This window comes from Bos indicus x Bos taurus, chromosome 16 (assembly GCF_003369695.1).
Source record: "Bos indicus x Bos taurus breed Angus x Brahman F1 hybrid chromosome 16, Bos_hybrid_MaternalHap_v2.0, whole genome shotgun sequence".
In the NCBI taxonomy this organism is placed as follows: domain Eukaryota; kingdom Metazoa; phylum Chordata; class Mammalia; order Artiodactyla; family Bovidae; genus Bos; species Bos indicus x Bos taurus.
In genome coordinates this window covers 54,126,276-54,149,518 of record NC_040091.1, presented here as the reverse complement: position 1 = coordinate 54,149,518, position 23,243 = coordinate 54,126,276, and the positions used below count along the sequence as shown (strand labels likewise).

Here is a 23,243-nt window from a genome sequence, read left to right as displayed (position 1 = left end):
ATTGCCCAGGAACTTTATTAATTGGAGCTGTAAGTTAACTCTTTGACAGAGAGAGCGAGATGGTGGTAGGGGACAGCCCCCAGTAAAGTCAGAGGTGAGAGCACAAAGCAATAAAGTAGGCAGACTCTGGTTTTTGGGGGGAAGATGCTCGAGAATATCCGGGGAGACTCCCGAGGCTCGATCCCGCCTTTGCGTATGCCGAGCCTCCTTCCTCATGACCTTTGTCACGAGCGGAATGTCTCTCGCTGGCTCCCGGCAGGTAGAAGATTAGATTGAGATTTTTCTTGTTTCTTAAAGAAAGCCTGTGTTGCTATGAGCTTCCTTCTAAGAGCTGCTTTTGCTGCATCTGCACCCCATTCCAGTACTTTTGCCTAGAAAATCCCATGGACGGAGGAGCCTGGTAGGCTGCAGTCCATGGGGTCACTAGAGTCGGACACAACTGAGCAACTTCACTTTCACTTTTCACTTTCATGCATTGGAGAAGGAAATGGCAACCCACTCCAGTGTTCTTGCCTGGAGAATCCCAGGGACGGGGAAGCCTGGTGGGCTGCCGTCTGTGGGGTCGCACAGAGTCGGACACGACTTAAGCAACTTAGCAGCAGCAGCAGCAGCATAGATTTTGTATGGCAGTGTTTTCATTGTCATTTGTCTCAAAGTATTTTTAAAATTTTCTTTTTGATTTCACATTGTTGATCCACTCGTTTTTTAGTAGCATGTTGTTTACTTTCCATGTAATTTTTTTTTTTTAATCTTTTCTTTTTCTGTTACTGATTTCTAGTTTCATGCAACTGTGGTCAGAAAGATGCTGGAAATAAGTTATATGCTCTTAAATTTGTGGAGGCTTGTTTTGTGCCCTAGCATGTGATCAGTCCTAGAAAATATTCCATGTACAGTTGAAAGGAATGTATATTCTGTTTGTTTTTTTTTTTTTTTTTTTTGATGTAATGTCTGCAGTGATACCCACCCTGTGGTCATGACCATCAAATATATCTCAGACTTTTGCAATGTCCCCTAGGGAGAGGAGGGCAAAATTCCTCTTGTGAGAACCACATTTAACATTCTTAAATATTATCTGTCCACAACCTTCCATTTCTCAAGTGCTAATCAACTGAATAGCTTAGGCCATTCACCACACCTATTGTATTAGTTTCCTATTGCTACTGTGACAAATTACTGCAGAAATAGCTTAAAACAATACAGATTTGTTATTTTATAATTCCAAGGGCCAAAAGTCTGAACTGAGTTTCACTAGCCTAAAATCAAGGTGTTAACATGGCTGTATTTCTTTTAGAGCATCTAGGGTAGAGTCTGTTCCCTTGCATTTTCCAGCTTCTAGAGGCTGTCCAAATTCATTGGCTCATGCCCCTTTCTTATCTTCAAAGCCAGCAGGCTAGTCACATCTTCCAATACATCTTCAATCTCTCTCTGTCTCTCTGACTCTCTAGTATCCCTTTTATAAGATCACTTGGAATTACACTGGGTTTACTGGGATTATCCAGAATAAGCCATCATTTTTAAAAATTTAAACTTAATTAGGGTTACAAAGTCCTTTTTGTCCCACAAGGTAATATATTCAGTTCAGTTCAGGTCAGTTCATTTCAGGTGCTCAGTCGTGTCCGACTCTTTGCAACCCCATGAATCGCAGCACACCAGGCCTCCCTGTCCATCACCAACTCCCAGAGTTCACTCAGACTCACATCCATCGAGTCAGTGATGCCATCCAGCCATCTTATCCTCTGTTGTCCCCTTCTCCTCCTGCCCCCAGCCCCTCCCAGCATCAGAGTCTTTTCTGATGAGTCAACTCTTTGCATGAGGTGACCAAAGTACTGGAGTTTCAGCTTTAGCATTCTTCCTTCCAAAGAAATATATTAACAGGTTCCAAAGATTAGGACATAGACATCTTTGGGGAGCTGTTGTTTTGTTATAATGTCCATATAACTGAGAGTCAGAAAGAATGGAAAGTTTTCAGGAGGTTTACAAAGAGTGATTTTAATAGAAAGACACCAAAAGTGTCTAGAATGTAGAAACAGTCCATGATTTAGTCACAGTTTGCTGACTAAGCTTCCCTGCTGCTGGTGTGAACATACAAAAGGCTGTGTAAATGTCAACCCTCTAGTTCTCCCTAGAACAGGCTGAATTCTTAACTGCTGTTAAAAAAAAAAAGAGATGAACATAAAATGATAAAAATAGATTTTATTTAGAAAAATTATTGCAATAGGAGAAAAAGATCTTGGTATAAAACTTAGCTCATTTCAAAACAGAAGAACAAGTGGGAAGGAGAAGAGTAGGGGTCAGTGGATGGACAGTTACAAGGGGAAACATCAAAGATAAGGGGGTGGGTTCTGGCTAACTGATCTAACAGGATTCTTGCTGAAGGCAGACCAGGATGATCAGACATCACATGGAGGATGAAGAACCCAATTAGATATTGAGGGTGATCACATATGGAGGATAGGGTTTCTGGCTAACCTGACTTAGCAGGATTCTTGCTAAAATGCAGAGACAGACATGGAGTCTGAGCAGAGTTTGGTCAAGGAGAGAATCTATAAAGAACTCTCTCTTATTTTTTTCCCTGCCGGGTTACACTATTACTGGCCCCTAACTGAATGTGTCCCAACAGATTCAGTGATTTTCTTTCCAAATCTGCTCCTTTTTTCCCTCCTCACTAGTTCTATTAGTGACAGTAAAGTCCTCATAGAGCCCAGATTTCAACCTCTTCCTTTACTTTATTTCACACATTAGTTATTTGCCAAGTCCTCAGGATTCTATTTCAGTGAGAGCTTTTAAATTTATCCTTTCTTCTCTATCCCCACCACCTTTCTCTTATTTCAGGCCTTCAGATTTTTTTCTTGGATTATGTAATAGTCCTCCTAAATTACCTCTTAGCCAGTCTCCATTACTTCAGTTTCTCCTCCTTCAGTTTGTCTCTCAGTGATAACTATAGCTGTTCTTACAGAACATTCAATTTTTGTAATCTCATTAATCCTTGTAAGCATTCTTTGAACAGAGTTGAGCCAAGAGATGGGCCAGAAGGGCATAAGTTCGAAATCACAGCCTATAAGGGATATTGAATTCACCAGGAACTCCTATTGAAGGGTCCGAACATAGTTCAAAGAGAGGAGAACACTCATATTAACTACAGGGTGTTGTTTGACTGCCTGGAACTTTGAAATTGCTTGAGATAGTAGAAGAAAGGCAGGTGTCTCTACCTGACTCAGTGCTCAGCCTGTCTTTTAGAAAATTTGAATCCATATTTAAAGAATATCAGATAGAAGGGACATCACATTATTGCTTGCCTGGGGACCCTCCTGTCTGGTCCCATTTTACAGATGAGGTAACTGAGTAACTGGCATTCAGGAATTTAAATAATTTGCCCAAGACCACATAAGCAGGAAATGATAGAATAGTAATTTTTTCACAGGACTCCAAAGTTTCATGTTCTTTTCACTCCATGATATTGCTTCACTTGTGTTGTAACTTAATTTTCCACTCTTTGTATCTACAAGGTTGCAGTAAAATGAGACCCCTCACACATCTTTGCTGGATTTGAACTTTCCTACCTTTCTTTTTGTGTGTGGGTTTCTCTGCCTCGTGGAACAGCCTGGAACCCATCTTCATCTTTGCAAATCCTATCCTCCTTGCAAAGCTAGCAGCAACACCATTGTTTCTAGGAAGCTATCAGAAAGACCCCCACCTGGAAGTGATAGGTTCTTCTAATGAACCATAGCAGTCCATATCTTGTTTATGGTTGTTTCAACTTTGTACATTTTATTAGAGATATTTATGTATAGTCTTCCTCTCCTTGCAAGCAGGAGAAGATAGGTATGTGAATAATTCATCTTGGTACCTCTCACAGAGTCTTGTCCATAGAAGGCACCCAAAAAAGAAGCACATATAAGATGATTCAATCAGAATTGTTTCTTTCTCTCTAATAATCAGAGATTTGGCAAAATATAACATTAAAGCCAGAGACCTAGAAGATAGATGTAATATTGTTTTTCCCCTTCCTACCCCAGATGCATTTAGTAATTCATAGCTTCCACTGTCTTCAAGACCTGGGTCAAAGCCTGCTGCTGCTGTTGCTGCTAAGTTGCTTCAGTCATGTCTGACTCTGTGCGACCTCATAGATGGCAGCCCACCAGGCTCCCCTGTCCCTGGGATTCTCCAAGCAAGAACACTGGAGTGGGTTGCCATTTCCTTCTCCAATGCATGAAAGTAAAAAGTGAAAGTGAAGTCATTCAGTCATGTCCAACTCTTAGCGACCCCATGGACTGCAGCCTACCAGGCTCCTCTGTCCATGGGATCCCCCAGGCAAGAGTACCAGAGTGGGGTGCCATTGCCTAAGCCTGCTGCTGCTGCTGCTAAGTCGCTTCAGTTGTGTCCGACTCTGTGCGACCCCATAGACAGCAGCCCACCAGGCTCCCCGGTCCCTGGGATTCTCAAGGCAAGAACACTGGAGTGGGCCTAGCCCTTCACATAAGACTTCTCTCCTGAGTCCAGGCTGCTGTGGTTGCTCTTTTTCCCGTGGTTACATTGTACCCACACAGATCAGCCCTTGCTAAACAATCATTGATTATTATCTTCAAACATTAAACTGTTACTGAGTGCTTGGCCTATGAAAGGCTGTATGTGCTGTAGCAGAGGCCAGAGAAAGCTTTGCAAGGAGGTGAGATTCAAGCGAGGTCTTGAAAGCTGTATTTTCATTAAAGAGGTAGAATGGAAGGGGAAATAAAATTATGCATACTATTGAAATTCAGTTCCTGTTCTTTCTGTTAGTGGCTGTGATCTTGAGAAAAATCATTTAATGTCTTTGGGAATCAGTTTCCTCATCTTTATGGTGGGATAATAAAATCTATTAGGATGGTTATGAGGGTTAATGTGGAAGACCATGTATTGATTAGGTCTCTTTTGGTTGCAAGTGATATTAATACAGTTAAGATACAACATGTAACAATATCTTCAGTGGTTAGTATGTGAAGCAGACAAAACTTTCTCCATGTCACCAAAGTCCATCTTGTGGTATTCACCCTCTTACTCAGGTTGGCTAGCGATGCGAGAAGTCTTCTTTCTTCATGGGACCTTTGTTGGGTGTATATAGTTCTAGTAACTACATGTTGCTCAATAATTGACTGGTTTCCCAAGGCAGAGGGGAACTGAAGTGTTCCCACTTCCCCTGTACACATTTGGCTGCTTTAAGTCTGTGTCTGCTTAGTGTTCCTTTTTTACCTGCAATGGTCCATCTTCCCAGCTTTAGCCTGGCCAGCTCTCACTGCCCCAGAAAGAGGCCGCTGTGGTGTCATTCTAGGACATTTCCCTGACCCCTGTTTGACCTCCTCGACTGGCTTTTGTTCCCTTTGTCTGTGCTTCCCTGCTGCACTGGGCATCACTCTTTCATTGCAGTTATCACATTGTACTGTAAAGACCTGCCTCCCTTATCAAACTCCTCAACCTTTGAAAACTGGCACATAGCACTCATTTGCTAAATGGCTACTGAATGAATGAGTGGACTTTCTTCATTCTCTCTTAATCTTATCTTTTTTTTTTTTTTTGCCTCTGGCACCACCATTCCTTCTGTCCATTTCTGCATTATTTATGACTTACTAGTTATAAAATCACTTCCTGATCTAACCATCAATTTTGTCCCCAGGTATTGAAACTAGCTTACATCTACTGAGCACTTATTCTTTGCCTGGCACTGTTTTAAACATTTTATGGGTATAAATGCCTTTAAATGTTTGCTTGTTGTCAAATGTTTCCACTAGAAAATGAAAGTCACTCAGTTGTGTCTGACTCTTTGTGACCCTATGGACTGTATAGTCCATTATATTCTCCAGGCCAGAATACTGGAGTGGGTAGCCTTTCCCTTCTCCAGGGGATCTTCCTCACCCAGGGTTCGAACTCAGGTCTCCTGCATTGCAGGCGGATTCTTTACCTGCTGAGCCGCAAGGGAAGACCAAGAATGCTGCTACTGCTGCTGCTGCTAAGTCGCTTCAGTCGTGTCTGACTCTGTGCGACCCCAGAGACAGCAGCCTACCAGGCTCCCCCGTCCCTGGGATTCTCCAGGCAAGAACACTGGAGTGGGTTGCCATTTCCTTCTCCAATGCATGAAAGTGAAAAGTGAAAGTGAAGTCGCTCAGTTGTGTCCGACTCTTCACGACCCCATGGACTGCAGCCTACCAGGCTCCTCCATCCATGGGATTTTCCAGGCAAGAGTACTGGAGTGGGGTGCCATTGCCTTCTCCGAAGACCAAGAATACTGGAGTGGATAGCCTATCCCTTCTCCAGAGGGTCTTCCTGACCCAGGAATCGAACCAGGGTCTCCTGCATTGTAGACAGATTCTTTTCCACTAGAAGTTAGCCTTAACCTTTGCTGTTCTGTCCTGTTATAGTCTCACCATAGCACAACAGATTGTGTAGTAATGCACAAGCTTAGTAAATCTGTTATCATTAGGCACTTAAAGATATGACTAGAAAAAACAGAAATGAAAAGAAGTGTTGAACATGTGGTATCCCTATAGTGCAGTAACACTAGAGTTTTTATGTTTAGGTCTACATTGCTATATTATGTTTTAGGTAATTTAAGCCAGATGCACAAGTTGGGTTTGGCTATTGTATTTAAATTTCAGTTTCCCAGAGACAGAAAGAATTACAGAAACATAAATATCAGTGTGAGAAAAATGAGGCGATTGTTATTGTTTTTCTAAAGGAGGTAAATTAGCTGGGGTCTCTATTGTCCCATTGATCTATATGTCTGCTTTTATGCCAGTCCCATACTGTTTTGATTACTATAGCTTTGTAATAAAGCTTGAAATCAGGAAGCCTGATGCCTCAGTTTTGTTTTTCATTCTCAAGATTGCTTTCACTGTTTGAGGTTTTACACATTTTCGGATTACTTTTTCTAATTCTATGAAAAATATCATCGCAATTTTGGAAGAGATTGGATTGAATCTGTAGATCACTTTGGTCAGCATGGAAATTTTGATAGTATTACTTCCTCCAATCCATAAGCATAGAGTACCTTTCATTTTTAGTTTCTTTCACCAATATCTTATAGTTTTCATGAGAGATCTTTAACTTCCTTGGTTATTTTATTATTTTTTATTTAGTTTTAATGGGATTATTTTCTTAATTTCTCTTCCCTTTAGTTTGTTAATAGGGTATAGAAGCACAATTGATTTTTCTGTATTAACTTAATCTATATTTTTAATTGCATCCTAAAACTTCACTGAATTTATTATTCTCATTTTTTTTGTTGAAGTATTCAGGATTTGCTCTATATAATATCATGTCATCTGCAAATAGTGACGGTTTTACTTCATTATTTCTAATTTGGATATCCTTTTTCTTGTCTGATTGCTCTGGCTAGAACTTCCAGTGCTAGATTTAAAAAAGTGGCAAGAGTAGGCATTCTTATCTTTTTCCTGATCTTAGAGAAAAAGCTTTCAGCTTTCCCCGTTGAGTATGTTAGTTATGGCTTGTCATATATGGCCTTTGTGTTGTATATACTCATTTGTTGAGGTGTTTTTTTTTTTTTTTTAAATCATGAAAGGATGTGGAATTTTTCAGATGCTTTTTCTGCACTGTTTGAGATGGTCTTATGACTTTTATCCTTCATCTTCTTAATGGTTGTATCACATTGATTGATTGTGAATGTTGAACCTTCCTTGCATCTCTGGAATAAATCCCATTTGGTCATGGTGTTTGATCCTTTTAGTGTGCTGTTGAATTATATTTACTAATGTTTTTTTGAGAATTTTTGCATCTATGTTAGTTGGGGATATTAGCCTATAATTTTCCTTTCTTGTTGTATCCTTGTCTGGTTTTGGGGTCAAGGTAATACTGGCCTTGTAAAATGAGTCTGCAAGTGTTTCCTCCTCCTCTTTTTTTGGAAAGAGTTTGGGAAGGATTGCTATTTATTCTTATTTAAATGTTTGTTAGAATTCACCATGAAGCCATCTTTTCTTGAACTTTTTTTTTTTTTTGGTAGGAGGTTTTTGATTACTGATTCAAGCTCCTTATCTCCTTAATAGTAATTGATCTGTTCAGATTTTCTATTTCTTCTTGATTAAGTTTTGGTAGGTTGTATATTTTTAGGAATTTATCCATTTTCTCTAATTTGTCTAATCTGTGGGCAGATAGCTGTTCATAGTGGAGAAGGCAATGGCACCCCACTCCAGTACTCTTGCCTGGAGAATCCCATGGATGGAGGAGCCTGATAGGCTGAAGTCCATGGGGTCGTGAAGAGTCGGACACGACTGAACGACTTCACGTTCCCTTTTCACTTTCATGCATTGGAGAAGGAAATGGCAACCCACTCCAGTGTTCTTGCCTGGAGAATCCCAGGGACAGGGGAGCCTGGTGGGCTGCTGTCTCTGGGGTCGCACAGAGTCGGACACGACTGAAGCGACTTAGCAGCAGCAGCAGCAGCTGTTCATAGTAGTCACTTATGCTCATTTGTCCTATGTAATGTCAGTTGTAATGTCTTCTCTTCCATTTATAGTTTTATTTATTCAAGCCCTCTCTTTTTCTTGTTGAGTCTAACTAAAACTGTGTCAATTTTGTTTTTCTTCTCAAAACCTGCCTTTGAATTTAATTGATTTTTTTCTATTGTCTTTTTTAGTCTCTTTCATTTATTTCCACTCTTATCTTTAATAGTTTATTCTTTATACTAATTTTGGACTCAATTTGTTCTTCTTTATCAAGTTTCTTGAGGTGTATATTTAGTTTTTTTGAGATATTTCTTGTTTCTTAATGTAGGCATTATTATTAAACAATAGTATATTGTGTAATAGCCACATATTTGTGAGTTTCCCAGTTTTCCTCTTGTAATTGATTTTTAATTTCATTGTAGTTAGAAAAGGTACCTGATTTGATTTCAGTCTTTTTACATTTATTAAGACTTGTTTTGTGGACTAACATATGATCTTTCCTAGAGAATGATCAACGTGCAGTTGAGAGAAATTTGTAATCTGGTGCTGTTGGATGGAATTTTCTGTAAATGCCTTTAAGTCTACCTTGTATAATATGGTTTTAAGTCCCATGCTTTCATATTGATTTCAGTCTGCATGATCTACTCATTGTTGAAAGTGTGTATTGGATTCTCTGAGGTCTATTTCTCCCTTTAATTCTGTTAATATTTACTTTAAATATTTAGTTGCTCCTATGTTGGATGCATAATATTTACAAATGTTACATCCTCTTGTTGGATTAATCCCTCTATCATTATATAATGACATTTGTCTCTTACTAGTCTTTGTCTTAAAGTATGTTTTGTCTGTTATAATATGCTACTCTTGCTTTGCTTTGGTGTCCATTTGCATAGACTATCTTTTCCCAACCATTCACTCTCAGCTAAAGTGGATCTCTTTAGGCAGTGTATAGTGGAGTCTCTCTCTCTTTCTCTGGTATGGAAGTTAAAATGGAGGAAGTCTTGTTCAGGCTTCAAAAGCAGGCAGGCAGACCTTTGACCTGCTTCTGACCTTCCTGGACACTGCCTGGATTCTATGCCTGCCTGCAAGCACAGCAAGTTAGGCAGACTTTAGATAAGAAAGGGGGGAGTGGGTCTTGGCATTTTTGAGCCTCTGAGGGTCTGGCCAACCCTCTGGGGTATAAGAAAATCCTATGATTTACCAGGTGAAACAAAGAGCTTTGTAAAAGTTAAGAAAAACCAGAGCTGCATTTTTGCAGAAAAACTGATGATAATAGCACTTTACAGCCTGGGATTATAAGCAGAGTCCCCAAAACTGCAATTTGAAGTCTCACCCTTGGGGTGGATGAACCATCTGGGACCTTTTCCCAACTGGGACTCCAGCTTGCTGTTAATGAGAGTATTTCCAGCACTCTTCAAGACTAGATGTAGGTTGCCCCAATTTTGTGATGTATGTGCTTTTGCTTCTCTCTTTTCTCATCTTTTAATGACTGTATATTGAAATTAAGTCAAATGATCCTCTACTAAATATTGAAATTGTTTGGGGTGTGTGTGTGTGTGTGTGTGTGTGTGAGAGTGGTTTCTTTTGTTAGTGAATCCTTTGGACCTAAAATGAAAGTAAAACTTTTGGGAAAACACTCTCCTTCTTTCCACATAGCTACTCTATGTATTCTGATTGGAGAATTTAATTTATTGATATTTAAAGTGATTAGTGATAGTTATGGACTTAGATTGCCAGTTTGTAGTGGTTTTCTGGTTACTTTGTAAGTCCTTTTTTCCTTTCTTCTTCTCTTGCTCTCCTCCTTTGTAATTTGATGATTTCCTGTAGTAATACGCCTAGATTCCTTTCTCTTTCTATTTTGTGTATGTACTGCTGCTGCTAAGTAGCTTCAGTTGTGTCTGACTCTGTGCGATCCCATAGATGGCAGCCCACAAGGTTCCGCCGTCCAAGGGATTTTCCAAGCAAGAACACTGGAGTGGGTTGCCATTTCCTTCTCCAATGCATGAAAGTGAAAAGTGAAAGTGAAGTTGCTCAATCATGTCCGACCCTCAGTGACCCCATGGACTGCAGCCTTCCAGGCTCCTCCATCCATGGGATTTTCCAGGCAAGAGTACTGGAGTGGGGTGCCATTGCCTTCCTTCTTCATTATTTTAGGCTGCTGCTGCTGCTGCTAAGTTGCTACAGTCGTGTCCGACTCTTTGTGACCCCATAGACGGCCACTCACCAGGCTCCCCTGTCCCTGGGATTCTCCAGGCAAGAACACTGGAGTGGGTTGCCATTTCCTTCTCCAATGCAGGAAAGTGAAAAGTGAAAGTGAAGTCGCTCAGTCGTGTCCGACTCTTAGCGACCCCATGGACTGCAGCCCACCAGGCTCCTCCGCCCATAGGATTTTCCAGGCAAGAGTACTGGAGTGGGGTACCATTGCCTTCTCCATATTTTAGGCTAGTAACAGTTTATTTTTAAACATGTACTAAAACCTCCCCCTTTTTACTGTCCCTCACACATTTTTCTTTGTTTTCAGTGTAACAATTTACTTTTTTAACCTTGTGTATCCATTAACAAATTATTATAGTTATAGTTATTTTTACTACTTGTATCTTTTAACCTGATTTATAAGTGATTTATCCATTATCTTTACAACATTAGAGTATTTTGAATTTCATCATATATTTAACTTTAGAGTTATACTTTCATGTTTTCCTATTACTAATTATCATCCTCTTGCTTCAGCCTGAGGAAGTCCTTTTAACATTTCTTGTAAGACTGGTCCAGTGGTGATGAAAACTTAGATTTTGCTTGTCTGGAAACTGTCTCTCATTCATTTCTGAAAGACAGCTTTCCTGGGTAGTATATTCTTGGTCAGCAACCTTTTCTTTCATCATTTTGACTATATTATGGCACTCCCTTCTGGCCTGCAAAGTTTCTACTGAAAAATATGCTTATAGTCTAATGGGAGTTCCCATGTACTTAAGAGGTTATTTTTCTCTTGCTGCTTTTAAGATTTTCTTATTTTTAACTTTTGAAAATTATAACATGTCTTAGTGTGGGTCTCTTTGAACCTTTTTTTGTATTTCTGGGCTTTCTGGATTTGGATATGTATTTATTTCCCAGGTTAGGAAAGTTTCAGCCATTATTTCTTTAAATATGTTTTCTTCTCCTTTCCCTTCTTTACTTCAGGGACCTCTGTGATGAATAGTTGATCTTCTTCATGGTATCTCCTAAGTCCCATTAAGCTATCTTTACTCTTTTTCATTCTTATTTTTCTCCCTTGTTTGGATGAATGCCACTGCCTTATTTTTGAGTTTGGTGATCCTTTCTTCTGCCTGATGTGGTCTGATGAGTCCCTCTATTGAATATTTCAGTTCAATTATTGTATTTTTCAGCTCTGTGATTTGTTTGGTACCTTTAAATATGTTCTCTTTGTTGAAATCTCATTTGGTTTATGCACTGTTCTCTTGGCCTCAGTGGTCCTTGTTTTGAACTTTCTATCCAGTAAATCACTTATCTCCATTTCATTAAGATCTATTTCTGAAGTTTTGACTTGTTCTTTTATTTGGCACATAATCTTGTCTTCTTCATTTTCCTTGACTCTCTGTATTGATGTCTGTGCATCAGCTAAAACAACTGCCTTTCCCCAGGTCTTGTGTAGGGAATGAACTTATCATTCAGCTTGGTCCGAGCTGTGGGTTGTTTCTCAAACCTTCATGATGTTGTCCAAGCTGTTCTCAGTGACTCGCAGTAGTTGAAGATATGTTGAGCTCCTTTTACATGTGGGTATTTTGTTATTCACCCAATGTGTAGCAGTCACTCTGCTGATTTCTGGTTTTCTTTCAGAGGGAGTTGCCTCATGTGTATCTGCAGGTTTGGTGTGTCCATGAGAGGAGGTGCGTTCAGGTGCCTTCTATGTGCCATCTTGTACTGGAACCCTTTCAAGAGCCTGTCAGTCCAACTCCTACCTGAAAACCTTCTCTGAACCCTCCAGCCCACAGCAGCAAAGTCTCGGTGCATCTTATATCTTTAGTTTTATTTCATGTTCTGAGCACACTGCTTTCAGAATGAGGTACTTAAATATTTCCCCCTCAGCAGAGACACAACTCAGCAAGGGACCCCAGCATCCATGAAGTCCTTTAAGTGGCAATATGCCTTACAGGGAGCCCTTGGTGAAAGTTTCTGAATCTAATTTAGGGGAAGGTAAATTATAAGTGAAATCTGGGAACAAGATTTAGAATCACATGGTATTAACTGGGAGAGGGGGAGAATTGATAAATTATGTCTTTATTTAATTACTTCGGAGATTTCTCTTTGAAAGTTTGTTCCCTACTAAGGCAGACTTTATTCAGGACTTTATTCAGAATACAAAGTTTTATTCAGAATACAACTTTATTCAGTTGTAATAGATACAGGGACCACTGCAGTATGGGCAAGCAGTATCTATAGCCAAGAAGCAGACGGGGGTCAGTGTATGGAAAATTACTAAGAGGAACACCAGGAAAATTACTAAGAGGAAGACGGTTAAATCGACTAACAGGAGTCTTGCTAAAGACAGCCTGGGTGATCAGACATTACCTCAGAATGCTGGAGGATGAGGAACCTGATCAGATATTGATGGTGATCAGATGTTGAGGGTGGGGTTTCCGGTTAAACTGATTTATTAGCATTCTTGCTAAAACTAGATTTTACAAGGACGTTTACAGATGGGCCTAAAAAAAGTTTCAGGAGTCTGACTAAACTTTTAAATGTTGATTAGCATCATTAAAAAATATATATGTATGCTAGTCAGATTGATGTTTTTAGTGTCATGTATTTTTTTGTTTCATTTTTAAATAGAGGGAAGGCATATTTAACTTTCTGAAGGAAATTGAGCATCTTCGGGAAATTACCTAGTCTTAATACTAGCCCTGATAGTAGGCTCTTCTGACAGGGAAAAAAGACCTTTACTGCCACCTGATGGCCATATCATCTTACTGCAACATTTCTAAGAGCAGCCTTAGAGGAGTCAAGTGTTTAAACTTTGCCAAATTCAGAGAACCCTGACTGTGTGGTGACAGTAAGAGCCGTGAACAACTGTGTCTTTACCCCCAGTTCCCTCCCTCCCAACACCTCAGGTTGAGAGTTAGCAGCTAACTAGAGGAGGTGAAGAGGCAAAACAGGGGAAATAGTGAAGTCCACGCACGCACTCCTCCTCTGTACAGTGGGTTTCCAAGACTGAAGAGACAAACTGGAGAGGAAAGCTTTGCATCGAGTGGGGTGCTATTATTACTTTGGGCTGGTCTTTTAAAGGAAGACAAAGGACCTCTTTGTTTCACGCCTAAGAGTGGTTAGAAAATACATGTATTGTTCAGCTTTCATCCAAACGACAGGGAAAACACATATCCAGATCAGATCAGATCAGTCGCTCAGTCGTGTCCGACTCTTTGCGACCCCATGAATTGCAGCACACCAGGCCTCCCTGTCCAGCACCAACTCCTGGAGTTCACTCAGACTCACGTCCATCGAGTCAGTGATGCCATGCAGCCATCTCATCCTCTGTCATCCCCTTCTCCTCCTGCCCCCAATCCCTCCCAGCATCAGGGTCTTTTCCAATGAGTCAACTCTTCGCATGAGGTGGCCAAAGTACTGGAGTTTCAGCTTTAGCATCATTCCTTCCAAAGAAATCCCAGGGCTGATCTCCTTCAGAATGGACTGGTTGGATCTCCAGATAGTGGGGCTGAAAGGACCAAGGCAAAAACAAGGGCTTTTTACTTACATTCTGTTGCATGCAGCTCATTCAGTACACACATGTCACAGGTGTGTCATGAGGGAAGAACCAGTGGGAAAAGAAGCATAGGGATGCTGCCAAAGGACAGGCCAACTGAATTGTGTTTGGATCCAGCTTTTCATCTTAAACATGAACAAACTGAGGTTAAAATCAGAGGAGGATTGAGGCCAGGGTAACATTATCAGTGGAGTTAGAAGCCTATTTAAAAAAAAAATCTTAAAAATTCCTTCAGTCCGTTATAGCAGAGACATGAGGGGAGTCCACTCCTGGCCACCTGACCCGACTCTGGCCCGTGGCTGCTTTCTCTCGTCCTCTCCCCTTTCCCCGTGGATCTTCTGCAGGCACTGTAGAGAGTCGTGGACTTCCCAGGTGGCGCTAGTGGTAAAGAACTCGCCTGCCAGTGCAGGAGACATAAGAGACACGGGTTTGATCCCTGGGTTGGGAAGATCCCCTGGAAGAGGGCATGGCAACCCACTCCAATATTCTTGCCTGGAGAATCCCATGGACAGAGGAGCCTGGTGGGCTACTGGTCCATAGGATCGCAAACAGTCAGACACAACTGAAGTGACTTAGCACGCATGCATGCAGCAAGATGTGGAAGCTGGTTCAATCAGTGTCTCTTCCCCAGCATTCATCCTTCTCTCTTTTCTATGAACTCTCTGTCTTCTGCCTCTGTAGCTGGAAATAATGCCTATCTTTGAATACTGCCAGTCGGCCCAGGCTCAACACCCACTAATCTTCCCCACCTCCTAGGGAGGCATTGATATCTCTCTTCTCATGGGAGGATACTGAGAGCAGGGGCTGACTTGCCCATGGAACACCTGGAAGTGGCAGGGCTGCCTGGGAACTTGGGTCTTTGGTTTATATTCAGGCCTCTCTCTGTTATATTTGCTGCCCTAGTCTCTCTACCCTCAATTTCTGGCTTCCCACTTTGGACTGATGACTTTCTCAACTCTTTTTTTTGTTTTTTAGTGTGAAAGTTTTCAAGACACCCACAAGTGGAAAATGCACTCCCCCCAGCCAAATAAAACTTCGCCAGATTCTTAACAGCTGTGTGCATTGAAATGACTAATAAAAGATCCCTCTGCTGCCTGTGGAACTTTCACACAAGGCATCGTTTCTGCTGCTCACCAGGACCAGGCCCTGAGTATTTGCATACTGGACGTCACTCCAAAAGTCCGCGACCAGGGGATTTCCAGGATGTTAATAAGTAAGAACGCTGCTCTGGGCCTTGGAAGGTGCACTGTCTGAGCATCCCTACTGCAGTGAGGAGGTAGATAGCGTTTCAGACCCTACCTGTCTCTTGTTGAGGGCCTTTCTCCTTGGGAGATGTCCAGATTCAGTTGTAGATCCGTCAGTGCCAAAGTATTGCCTGTCAGCTGTGGAATGAGCTGCTGGGAATACCTCGAGGAGTAAGTCAGGGCCCCAGCACGCCTGAAGCTTGATACCTGGTTAAGGCAAATGAGACAAACACTTGGATAATTTCAGCTGGTAGAGTTGGTATAGAGGGGTGTTCTGGAAGCTCAGGAGAGGGGTACCTAAGTTGGAGGTGGTCAGGAAACACTTTCTGGAGCTTTTACTAACTGAGCAGAGTCTTTAATATTTTTTAAAGAAGTGTTTTGCTTTTATATCTAGTTACTAAGGTATTACCTTTCATTGAAAATAACCTTACAGAAACAGGCTTCTTTAGAAAAAGTTCAGGAAGTGAAGAGGAAGAAAGAAAAGTAGATTAGTAGGATCTCTACTCAACTGGAGCATGTGGCTTTCTTCCTAGGAAGGATTTGTGTATGTGTGAGTGTGTGTGTGTAAAGGGAAGGAGGAGTGCCCAAAAGAGGGAGGTGAAGACTCTAGCTGGAGGGGGAGGTGTCTTGTCCCTGTAGCCCTAAGCTCTATGCCATGATGCCAGCCTGAGTGAGAAATCAGTCGACCCCTTACTGGGGACCCACCCACTATGGGACCCTGGTTTTTTCCAACCTCTTTTTCCAGGTTTTGGTCTTAGCTATTACTGTCTTATAACTTCAGTCTCATCTCTGCCCAGTCCTCCAAGTGGTTTATCAAGGTGTTTTCTTAACAAAATCAATCTCCTTGTTAGAACTATAGGATCAGGTTTAAGGTGTTAACAGTATCTAACCTGCTGCAAAGCCAGTAAGAGCTCACATTTATTGAGGATTTGTGCCAGCTTTGTGTCACAGCAACCTTATGTAGTTGGTGTTTTATTATTTCCATTTTACAGATGAGGCAGTCAAGTCTGCTATTTGCTCAAGCTCCCTGGCTAATAGTCAGCAGAACCTGGCCTCAAATCTAGGTCTCTGTGACTCCTAAGTCTGTGCACTTGGACACGAGACTCTGCAGCATTATTTTTCAAATGTTTGGCTACAGAAATGTTTTTTTTAATCCTCTGCCCCTCATTGCTCAGCACTATCCTTACCATCTCATGGATCACAATTTAGCAAATGCTGACCCAAGAAACTACCTTGCTCTGTCTGTAAAACAGAGATAATAACACAGCCTCAGTGTTTGCTGTTGTCTGTTTGCAGTCTCAGTGTTATGATGATTACAGAGGTTTTAGAAACTGCGTGCTGAGGATGCTCACCTTCCACCAGGAATGTGTGTGTTTTAAAAATAGCAGTCGTAATGCCCTGGATGAAAGGACACAGTATTTTGATGACAATGAAGGTTGTTGGTTGCTAGGCCTGGAGACCTTCCATCCCTGGGTGGGGGGGCAGGCTTTTGCACGCTGCCCCCTCCCGCCACAGTCCCTTTGGTGGCCTCTTCTTCCCGCCCTCAGATTCCCTCCCATCCCTTTACAATGCTTTTGTTTGTTCCACAAATAGTGGTTCAGTTAGCTGCCACCAGGGGCTGGCGCCTTGCTCTACATCACACTACTGCCCCAGGACCCCTCTCCTGCAAATCTGACTGTGTCCTGAGCCCCAGCTGCAGGCTGGGCCCCTGTCACAAACTGGTCAGACCACCCTCAGCCCTGCAGCCGCCACCCGCCCGATGGCCGGCCTCTGTCTGCCCAGAGAACTATGCTGCCACTTCTCCACTACCCACTACGTCCCAGCGACTGCCCACCGTTTTTGGAGATAAGAATGAACCCAAAAGATGCCTGAGTTGGCTTCACCCACTGGATGCAGATTTGGGCAGCACACCAACCCGCAAAGGGTCCACTCCTACAGCTTTGTTTGTTCTCTACCTGCCCCCGTCAGACTGCTGTGGGTACATGTGCCTCACAGCCAAATCATGACAGTGACATCTGTTCTCTCCTATGTACCAGTTTTACACAAGTCACTCTTCTTTCAAACTTTCAGCAGGCCTGCAGATGTGCACATTTGGAAAAAGTCTACTGAGAAGAGAACAAACAAAAACATGCACTCTGCCCAGGTCCTTCATTCTACCTGGAAAAAGCATTTACATTCCTTTCAATAGTTATTGCTGCTGCTGCTGCTAAGTCTTGTCAGTTGTGTTCGACTCTGAGCGACCCCATAGACGGCAGCCCACCAGGCTCCCCCGTCCCTGGGATTCTCCAGGCAAGAACACTGGAATGGGTTGCCATTTCCTTCTCCAATGCATGAAAGTGAAAAGTGAAAGGGAAGTCGCTCAGTAGTGTCCGACTCTTCGAGACCCCATCGACGGCAGCCTACCAGGCTCCTCCGCCCATGGGATTTTCCAAGCAAGAGTACTGGAGTGGGGTGCCATTGCCTTCTCCGCCTTGCACCTGTGAGGGAGCTGTTACTCTCATTTCACACATGGAGAGGATCAGCTGTTCAGCGTCATACAACTAAAAGTAGCAAAACCAGGGCCAGAGCAGTCATCCTGTGTTTGTTCATCTGCCAAATGCTGCCTCTTAGATCTGGGGTTCTCAGGCCCAGCCCAGGGCTGGGGGACCTTCAAGGTTGGGGCCCTTTGTATCTGGAGTAGCCCAAAGCGGCAGTGTAAGGTGGTTCCCTTTGATTTTGACGTGTGCCAGGCACCCCTGTTTTCTCCCCTTTGTTCTCCTCCATCCTTCTGTTTCAAGTTGATCCTATCTGCCACTCTTCATAGGTATCAAGGTGCTTTTGACTTTTCTCTGTAGCTGGTCCCTGGAGTTCTTTGCTGTCACTTAACTGCCTGCGCATTGCTCACCTCTTGACAAACCCCTAGTTGGGCCACTTGCTAAGTTCTGTGGAGATATGTAAAGAGAAATGTGAGATGTAGGTCTCACCCCTAGTAAACTGTTGAAGAAAAATTATCCTGAGATTTAAAATGGCAAGGAAGAATTTAAGTTTACTGCAATAGTGAGAGAGATTGAATTCAACTGTTTAATGTAACAGTGGGGACTTATAGCCAAAGGACAGGTGTGGGAATAGATGGAAAATTATTAAGAAACTTGATTAAATGCCAAAGGTAGAAGAACTAGTTTTTGTTGTTCAGTCGCCTGCTGCTGCTGCTGCTAAGTCACTTCAGTCATGTCCGACTCTGTGAGACCCCATAGATGGCAGCCTGCCAGGCTCCCCCGTCCCTGGGTTTCTCCAGGCAAGAACACTGGAGTGGGTTGCCATTTCCTTCTCCAATGCATGAAAGTGAAAAGTGAAAGTGAAGTCGTGTCCGACTCCTAGCGACTCCATGGACTGCAGCCTACCAGGCACCACCATCCATGGGGTTTTCCAGGCAGGAGTACTAGGGTGGGGTGCCATTGCCTTCTCCATGTTCATTTGTCTAGTTGTGTCCAACTCTCTGAGACACATGGACTGCAGCATGTCAGGCCTCTCTCTCCCTCACCATCTCCTGGAGTTTGCCCAAGTTCATATCCATTATATTGGTGATGCTATCCAACCATCTCATCCTCTGTCACCTTCTTCTTCTGCCTTCAATCTTCATTGGATATAAAAGGTGAGCTGATTCTTGATTGACTGGCTTAGTGTATTCTTTGCTAAAACTGGACTCAGCAGGCTGAAGGAGGCTTGGTACAGTGGCTCTGAAGGAACTTGACTGTTCTGTCAAAGACAGAGTTTTTGTCAGCATTCACAAAGTAGTGTGAGAGTAAGGCCCCGAACATTGGACCCAGAATGATGAGATTCAGGGAAAAACAGTGTGCCAGCCATGGATACAGCTGGAGCTTAGAGAGGCGCCAGTGGGTGAATTTGGGCTATTCCAGTCACTGACTTCAGGGCTGAAGACTGGACAGGCACATTGACATTATCCCGTGTTTGTTCGTTTCTTACTACTCTGTGTCAACACATACTCTTCATCTGGCAAGCTTGTGTTTCTAGGATTTGATACTTTCTGCTGCTGCTGCTGCTAAGTCGCTTCAGTCGGGTCTGACTCTGTGAGACCCCATAGATGGCAGCCCACCAGGCTCCCCTATCCCTGGGATTCTCTAGGCAAGAACACTGGAGTGGGTTGCCATTTCCTTCTCCAGTGCATGAAAGTGAAAAGTCAAAGTGAAGTCGCTCAGTCGTGTCTGGCTCTTAGCGACCCCATGGACTGCAGCCTACCAGGCTCCTCCATCCATGGGATTTTCCAGGCAAGAGTACTGGAGTGGGATGCCATTGCCTTCTCCATGATACTTTCTACCATAAGCCATAAGTGAGCTTCATGGTAGCTCAGTCAGTAAAGAATCTGGCTGCAATGCAGGAGACCCGGGTTTGATTCCTGAGTTGGGAAGATCTCCTGGAGAAGGAAATGGCAACCCATTCCAGTATTCATGCCTGGAGAATACCATGGACAGAAGAGCCTGGCAGGCTATGGTCCATGGGATCTTAAGAGTCACGAATTTGCAACTAAACCACCACCACCACAAAGGTGCAAAGGCTTCATTCAGACCTTAGACAAGGGTTTTAACCTCATATTTCTCTTCTTCAGTGTTGGGACAATACCTGTAGTAGACTGAATTGTGTCTCCCAAAATTCATATATTGGAACCCTCAGCACTAATGTAACTTTGTTTGGAAATAGGGCCTCTAAAGACGCTTACTCCTTGGAAGGAAAGTTATGACCAACCTAGATGGCATATTCAAAAGCAGAGACACTACTTTGCCAACAAAGGTTCGTCTAGTCAAGGCTATGGTTTTTCCTGTGGTCATGTATGGATGTGAGAGTTGGACTGTGAAGAAGGCCGAGAGCCGAAGAATTGATGCTTTTGAACTGTGGTGTTGGAGAAGACTCTTGAGAGTCCCTTGGACTGCAAGGAGATCCAACCAGTCCATTCAGAAGGAGATCAGCCCTGGGATTTCTTTGGAAGGACTGATGCTAAAGCTGAAACTCCCGTACTTTGGCCACCTCATGCGAAGAGTTGACTCATTGGAAAAGACTCTGATGCTGGGAGGGATTGGGGGCAGGAGGAGAAGGGGATGACAGAGGATGAGATGGCTGGATGGCATCACTGACTCGATGGACGTGAGTCTGGGTGAACTCCAGGAGTTGGTGATGGACAGGAAGGCCTGGTGTGCTGCGATTCATGGGGTCGCAAAGAGTCGGACACGACTGAGTGACTGAACTGAACTGCACTGAACTGAAGGAGGTAATAAGGTTAAATGAGGTCATAGGGTTAACCTGTCATAATCCAACAGGACTGAGGTTCTTACAAGAAGAAGAGATACCAGAGACCTCTGTTCTCTGCTTCTCTATCTGTGTGTCTCTGTCTCTGTCTCTCCATGCATGCAACAGAGAAAAAACCTTATGAGGACACAGTGGGAAGGTGGCTGGCTACAAGCCAGGAAGAGAGACTTCACTAGAAGCTGAATTGTCCAGCACTTTGATCTTGGACTTCTTGCCTGTGGAATGGCGAGAAAAGAAATTCCTATCATCTCAACCATCCAGTATCTGGTATATTATGGCAGTACTAGTATAAGGATACAGTACTATCTGTTGGGTCTATTACAAGAACAGAACATAATACAAGAGGAAGCCCTAACAGTCATTTGCATCTATTAGCTCCATCCCTTCCCTCTTGTCATATGATTTGTGGGCTGGTAAAGGGCCTGTTTGCCACCAGACACCTTCCTAGTGGCCTGGATAATTCATACAGTAGAATCACTTCTGTGGATTCAGGCTAATTTTCTCTATATTGTAAGTAATAGAACCTTCCAAAACTAGTATAAAGTAAAAGGGGAATTTTTTGGAACTGTTATCAATTAGGGTTCCTGGTTTTAAGCAGCACATAGTAATTCTGGTTGATCAAGGCCACAGAAGAACTATTGAAAGGATGCTGAATCAAGTATAAGATTTTCAGGAAGGCTGGAGACCTAGGTGTGAGGCCTCACCAGGCAAAGGTAGAGCGGTGTGAGGACCACAGCCTTACACTACTGGGCACGGGCCACTGCCACTCACTCCTCCAACACCCCGAGCCCTGAGCTGGACTGCACGAGCGCTGCTGGACCGTCTTCTGGAATGGATGTGCCTCTGGGCCCTGCAGTTCAGGAGTGGTGCTCTCCTTTGGCCTGTATCACCCAACTGCATTCTAGCTTCAAGGAAGGCTGGGAATGTGAGCATTTGGCATTTTCATTGTTGACAGTGGCAAGTGGCTCTGCCTCCCACCAAGATTCATAATGTAGGGAACTTCCCCAAACAATAAAAGAAGGTTCAATGTGCCAGATGGCCAAAAAGAATGAGAAGTTCCCCACAGATACAGGAGGATCTTACAGACCCCCAAAATAGGGAGAGTGGCTTCACTCATAGGGCCGAGAACCAGGAATTAGAAAGTCAAGAGCCAGGTTACTCTGGGTGTGTCTCCCTGTTCTATTTCTTTCTTTCTCTCTCTCTTTCTTTGAAGATTGGGTTTTCCCAGTCTACTTGCTCATGGTGAGGGCCACCTTCATCCCGACCATTGGGAATTAGTTGCCTGTCTCCTTCAGAACATCCATTTCCTTATCTTCCAGAAACACCTCCAGATTTTCTTGTCTGTCCATTCTTTGTCTGGGTGGAGTCCATCCCCAGCCTGAGGGCTGAACCATAGGACCCAGGCCCAAGCCCGTCATTGTGCTCCGTGGCCACAGCGATTGATCCAGGGGTGGGTATGTGATCTAAGGCTGGTACTTCTTTAATAATTGAACTATAGGTTACATGCTGTGAGGGTGTCAATCTTCAGTGTACAGCTCAATGAGCTTTATACGTTTATACATCCATGGAACCATCACCAAGATGGAGTTGTAGAATGTTTCCCGCAGCCCAGAATGCTCCCTTACAGCCACTCTCTGTCTATAGGCCATCCAGATATTCACTATTCTGACTTACATTACCATAGATAAAAGATTTACCTTTTGTGAACTCTATTTACATGAAATCATAGGGTATATAATCTCTGGTGTCTGGCTTCTTTAATCATGATTGCATCTGTGAAATTCATCCTTGTTTTTCCTTTTTTTTTTTTTTTTTACAGAATATTTGTTCATTCTTTTTCACACCTGTGTGGTATTCCATTAGATGAATCATACCTCAGTTCATTTATCCATTCTACCACTGGTGGACATTTGGGTTGTTTCTGGTTTGGCTCTATAAATGATGTTTTTCTATACTTTACTGTATATATCTTAGTGGATATAAGCATTCATTTCTTTGAGTATGTATCAAGAGTAGAATTTCTGGGTTGTAGAAAAAATGCATATCTTTAGTAGATATTACCAAATAGTTTTCCAAAGTGATTGTACCAACTTATACATTTACCAGAGCATATGCGATTTGTAGTTGCTCTACATACTTACCTATACTTATTATTTTCAGCCTTATAAATTGTAGCCCTTTTGAATGGGTATCATGTTATCCATTGCAGTTTTAATTTGTATTTTCATGATGACTAATAATGAAAAACAAGAGAGTTCCAGAAAAATATCTACTTCTGCTTTATTGACTATGCCAAAGCCTTTGACTATATGGATCACAATAAACTGTGGAAAATTCTGAAAGAGATGGGAATACCAGACCACCTGACCTGCCTCTTGAGAAACCTGTATGCAGGTCAGGAAGCAACAGTTAGAACTGGACATGGAACAACAGACTGGTTCCAAATAGGAAAAGGCTGTATATTGTCACCCTGCTTATTTAACTTATATGCAGAGTACATCATGAGAAATGCTGGGC

The 23,243-nt window shown here is 42.7% G+C and overlaps 1 protein-coding gene across 1 annotated transcript in view; it reads left to right on the top strand.

Annotated features, from left to right (window-relative positions):
• AADACL3 (arylacetamide deacetylase like 3) overlaps nt 1–23,243 on the top strand; it is a 155,605-nt gene that overhangs the window by 60,545 nt on the left and 71,817 nt on the right. The window contains exon 3 of the mRNA XM_027565359.1: nt 15,160–15,397. Coding sequence (XP_027421160.1) covers nt 15,388–15,397 — 10 coding nt within the window. The 5' untranslated portion in view covers nt 15,160–15,387. The remainder of the gene's footprint in view (nt 1–15,159; nt 15,398–23,243) is intronic.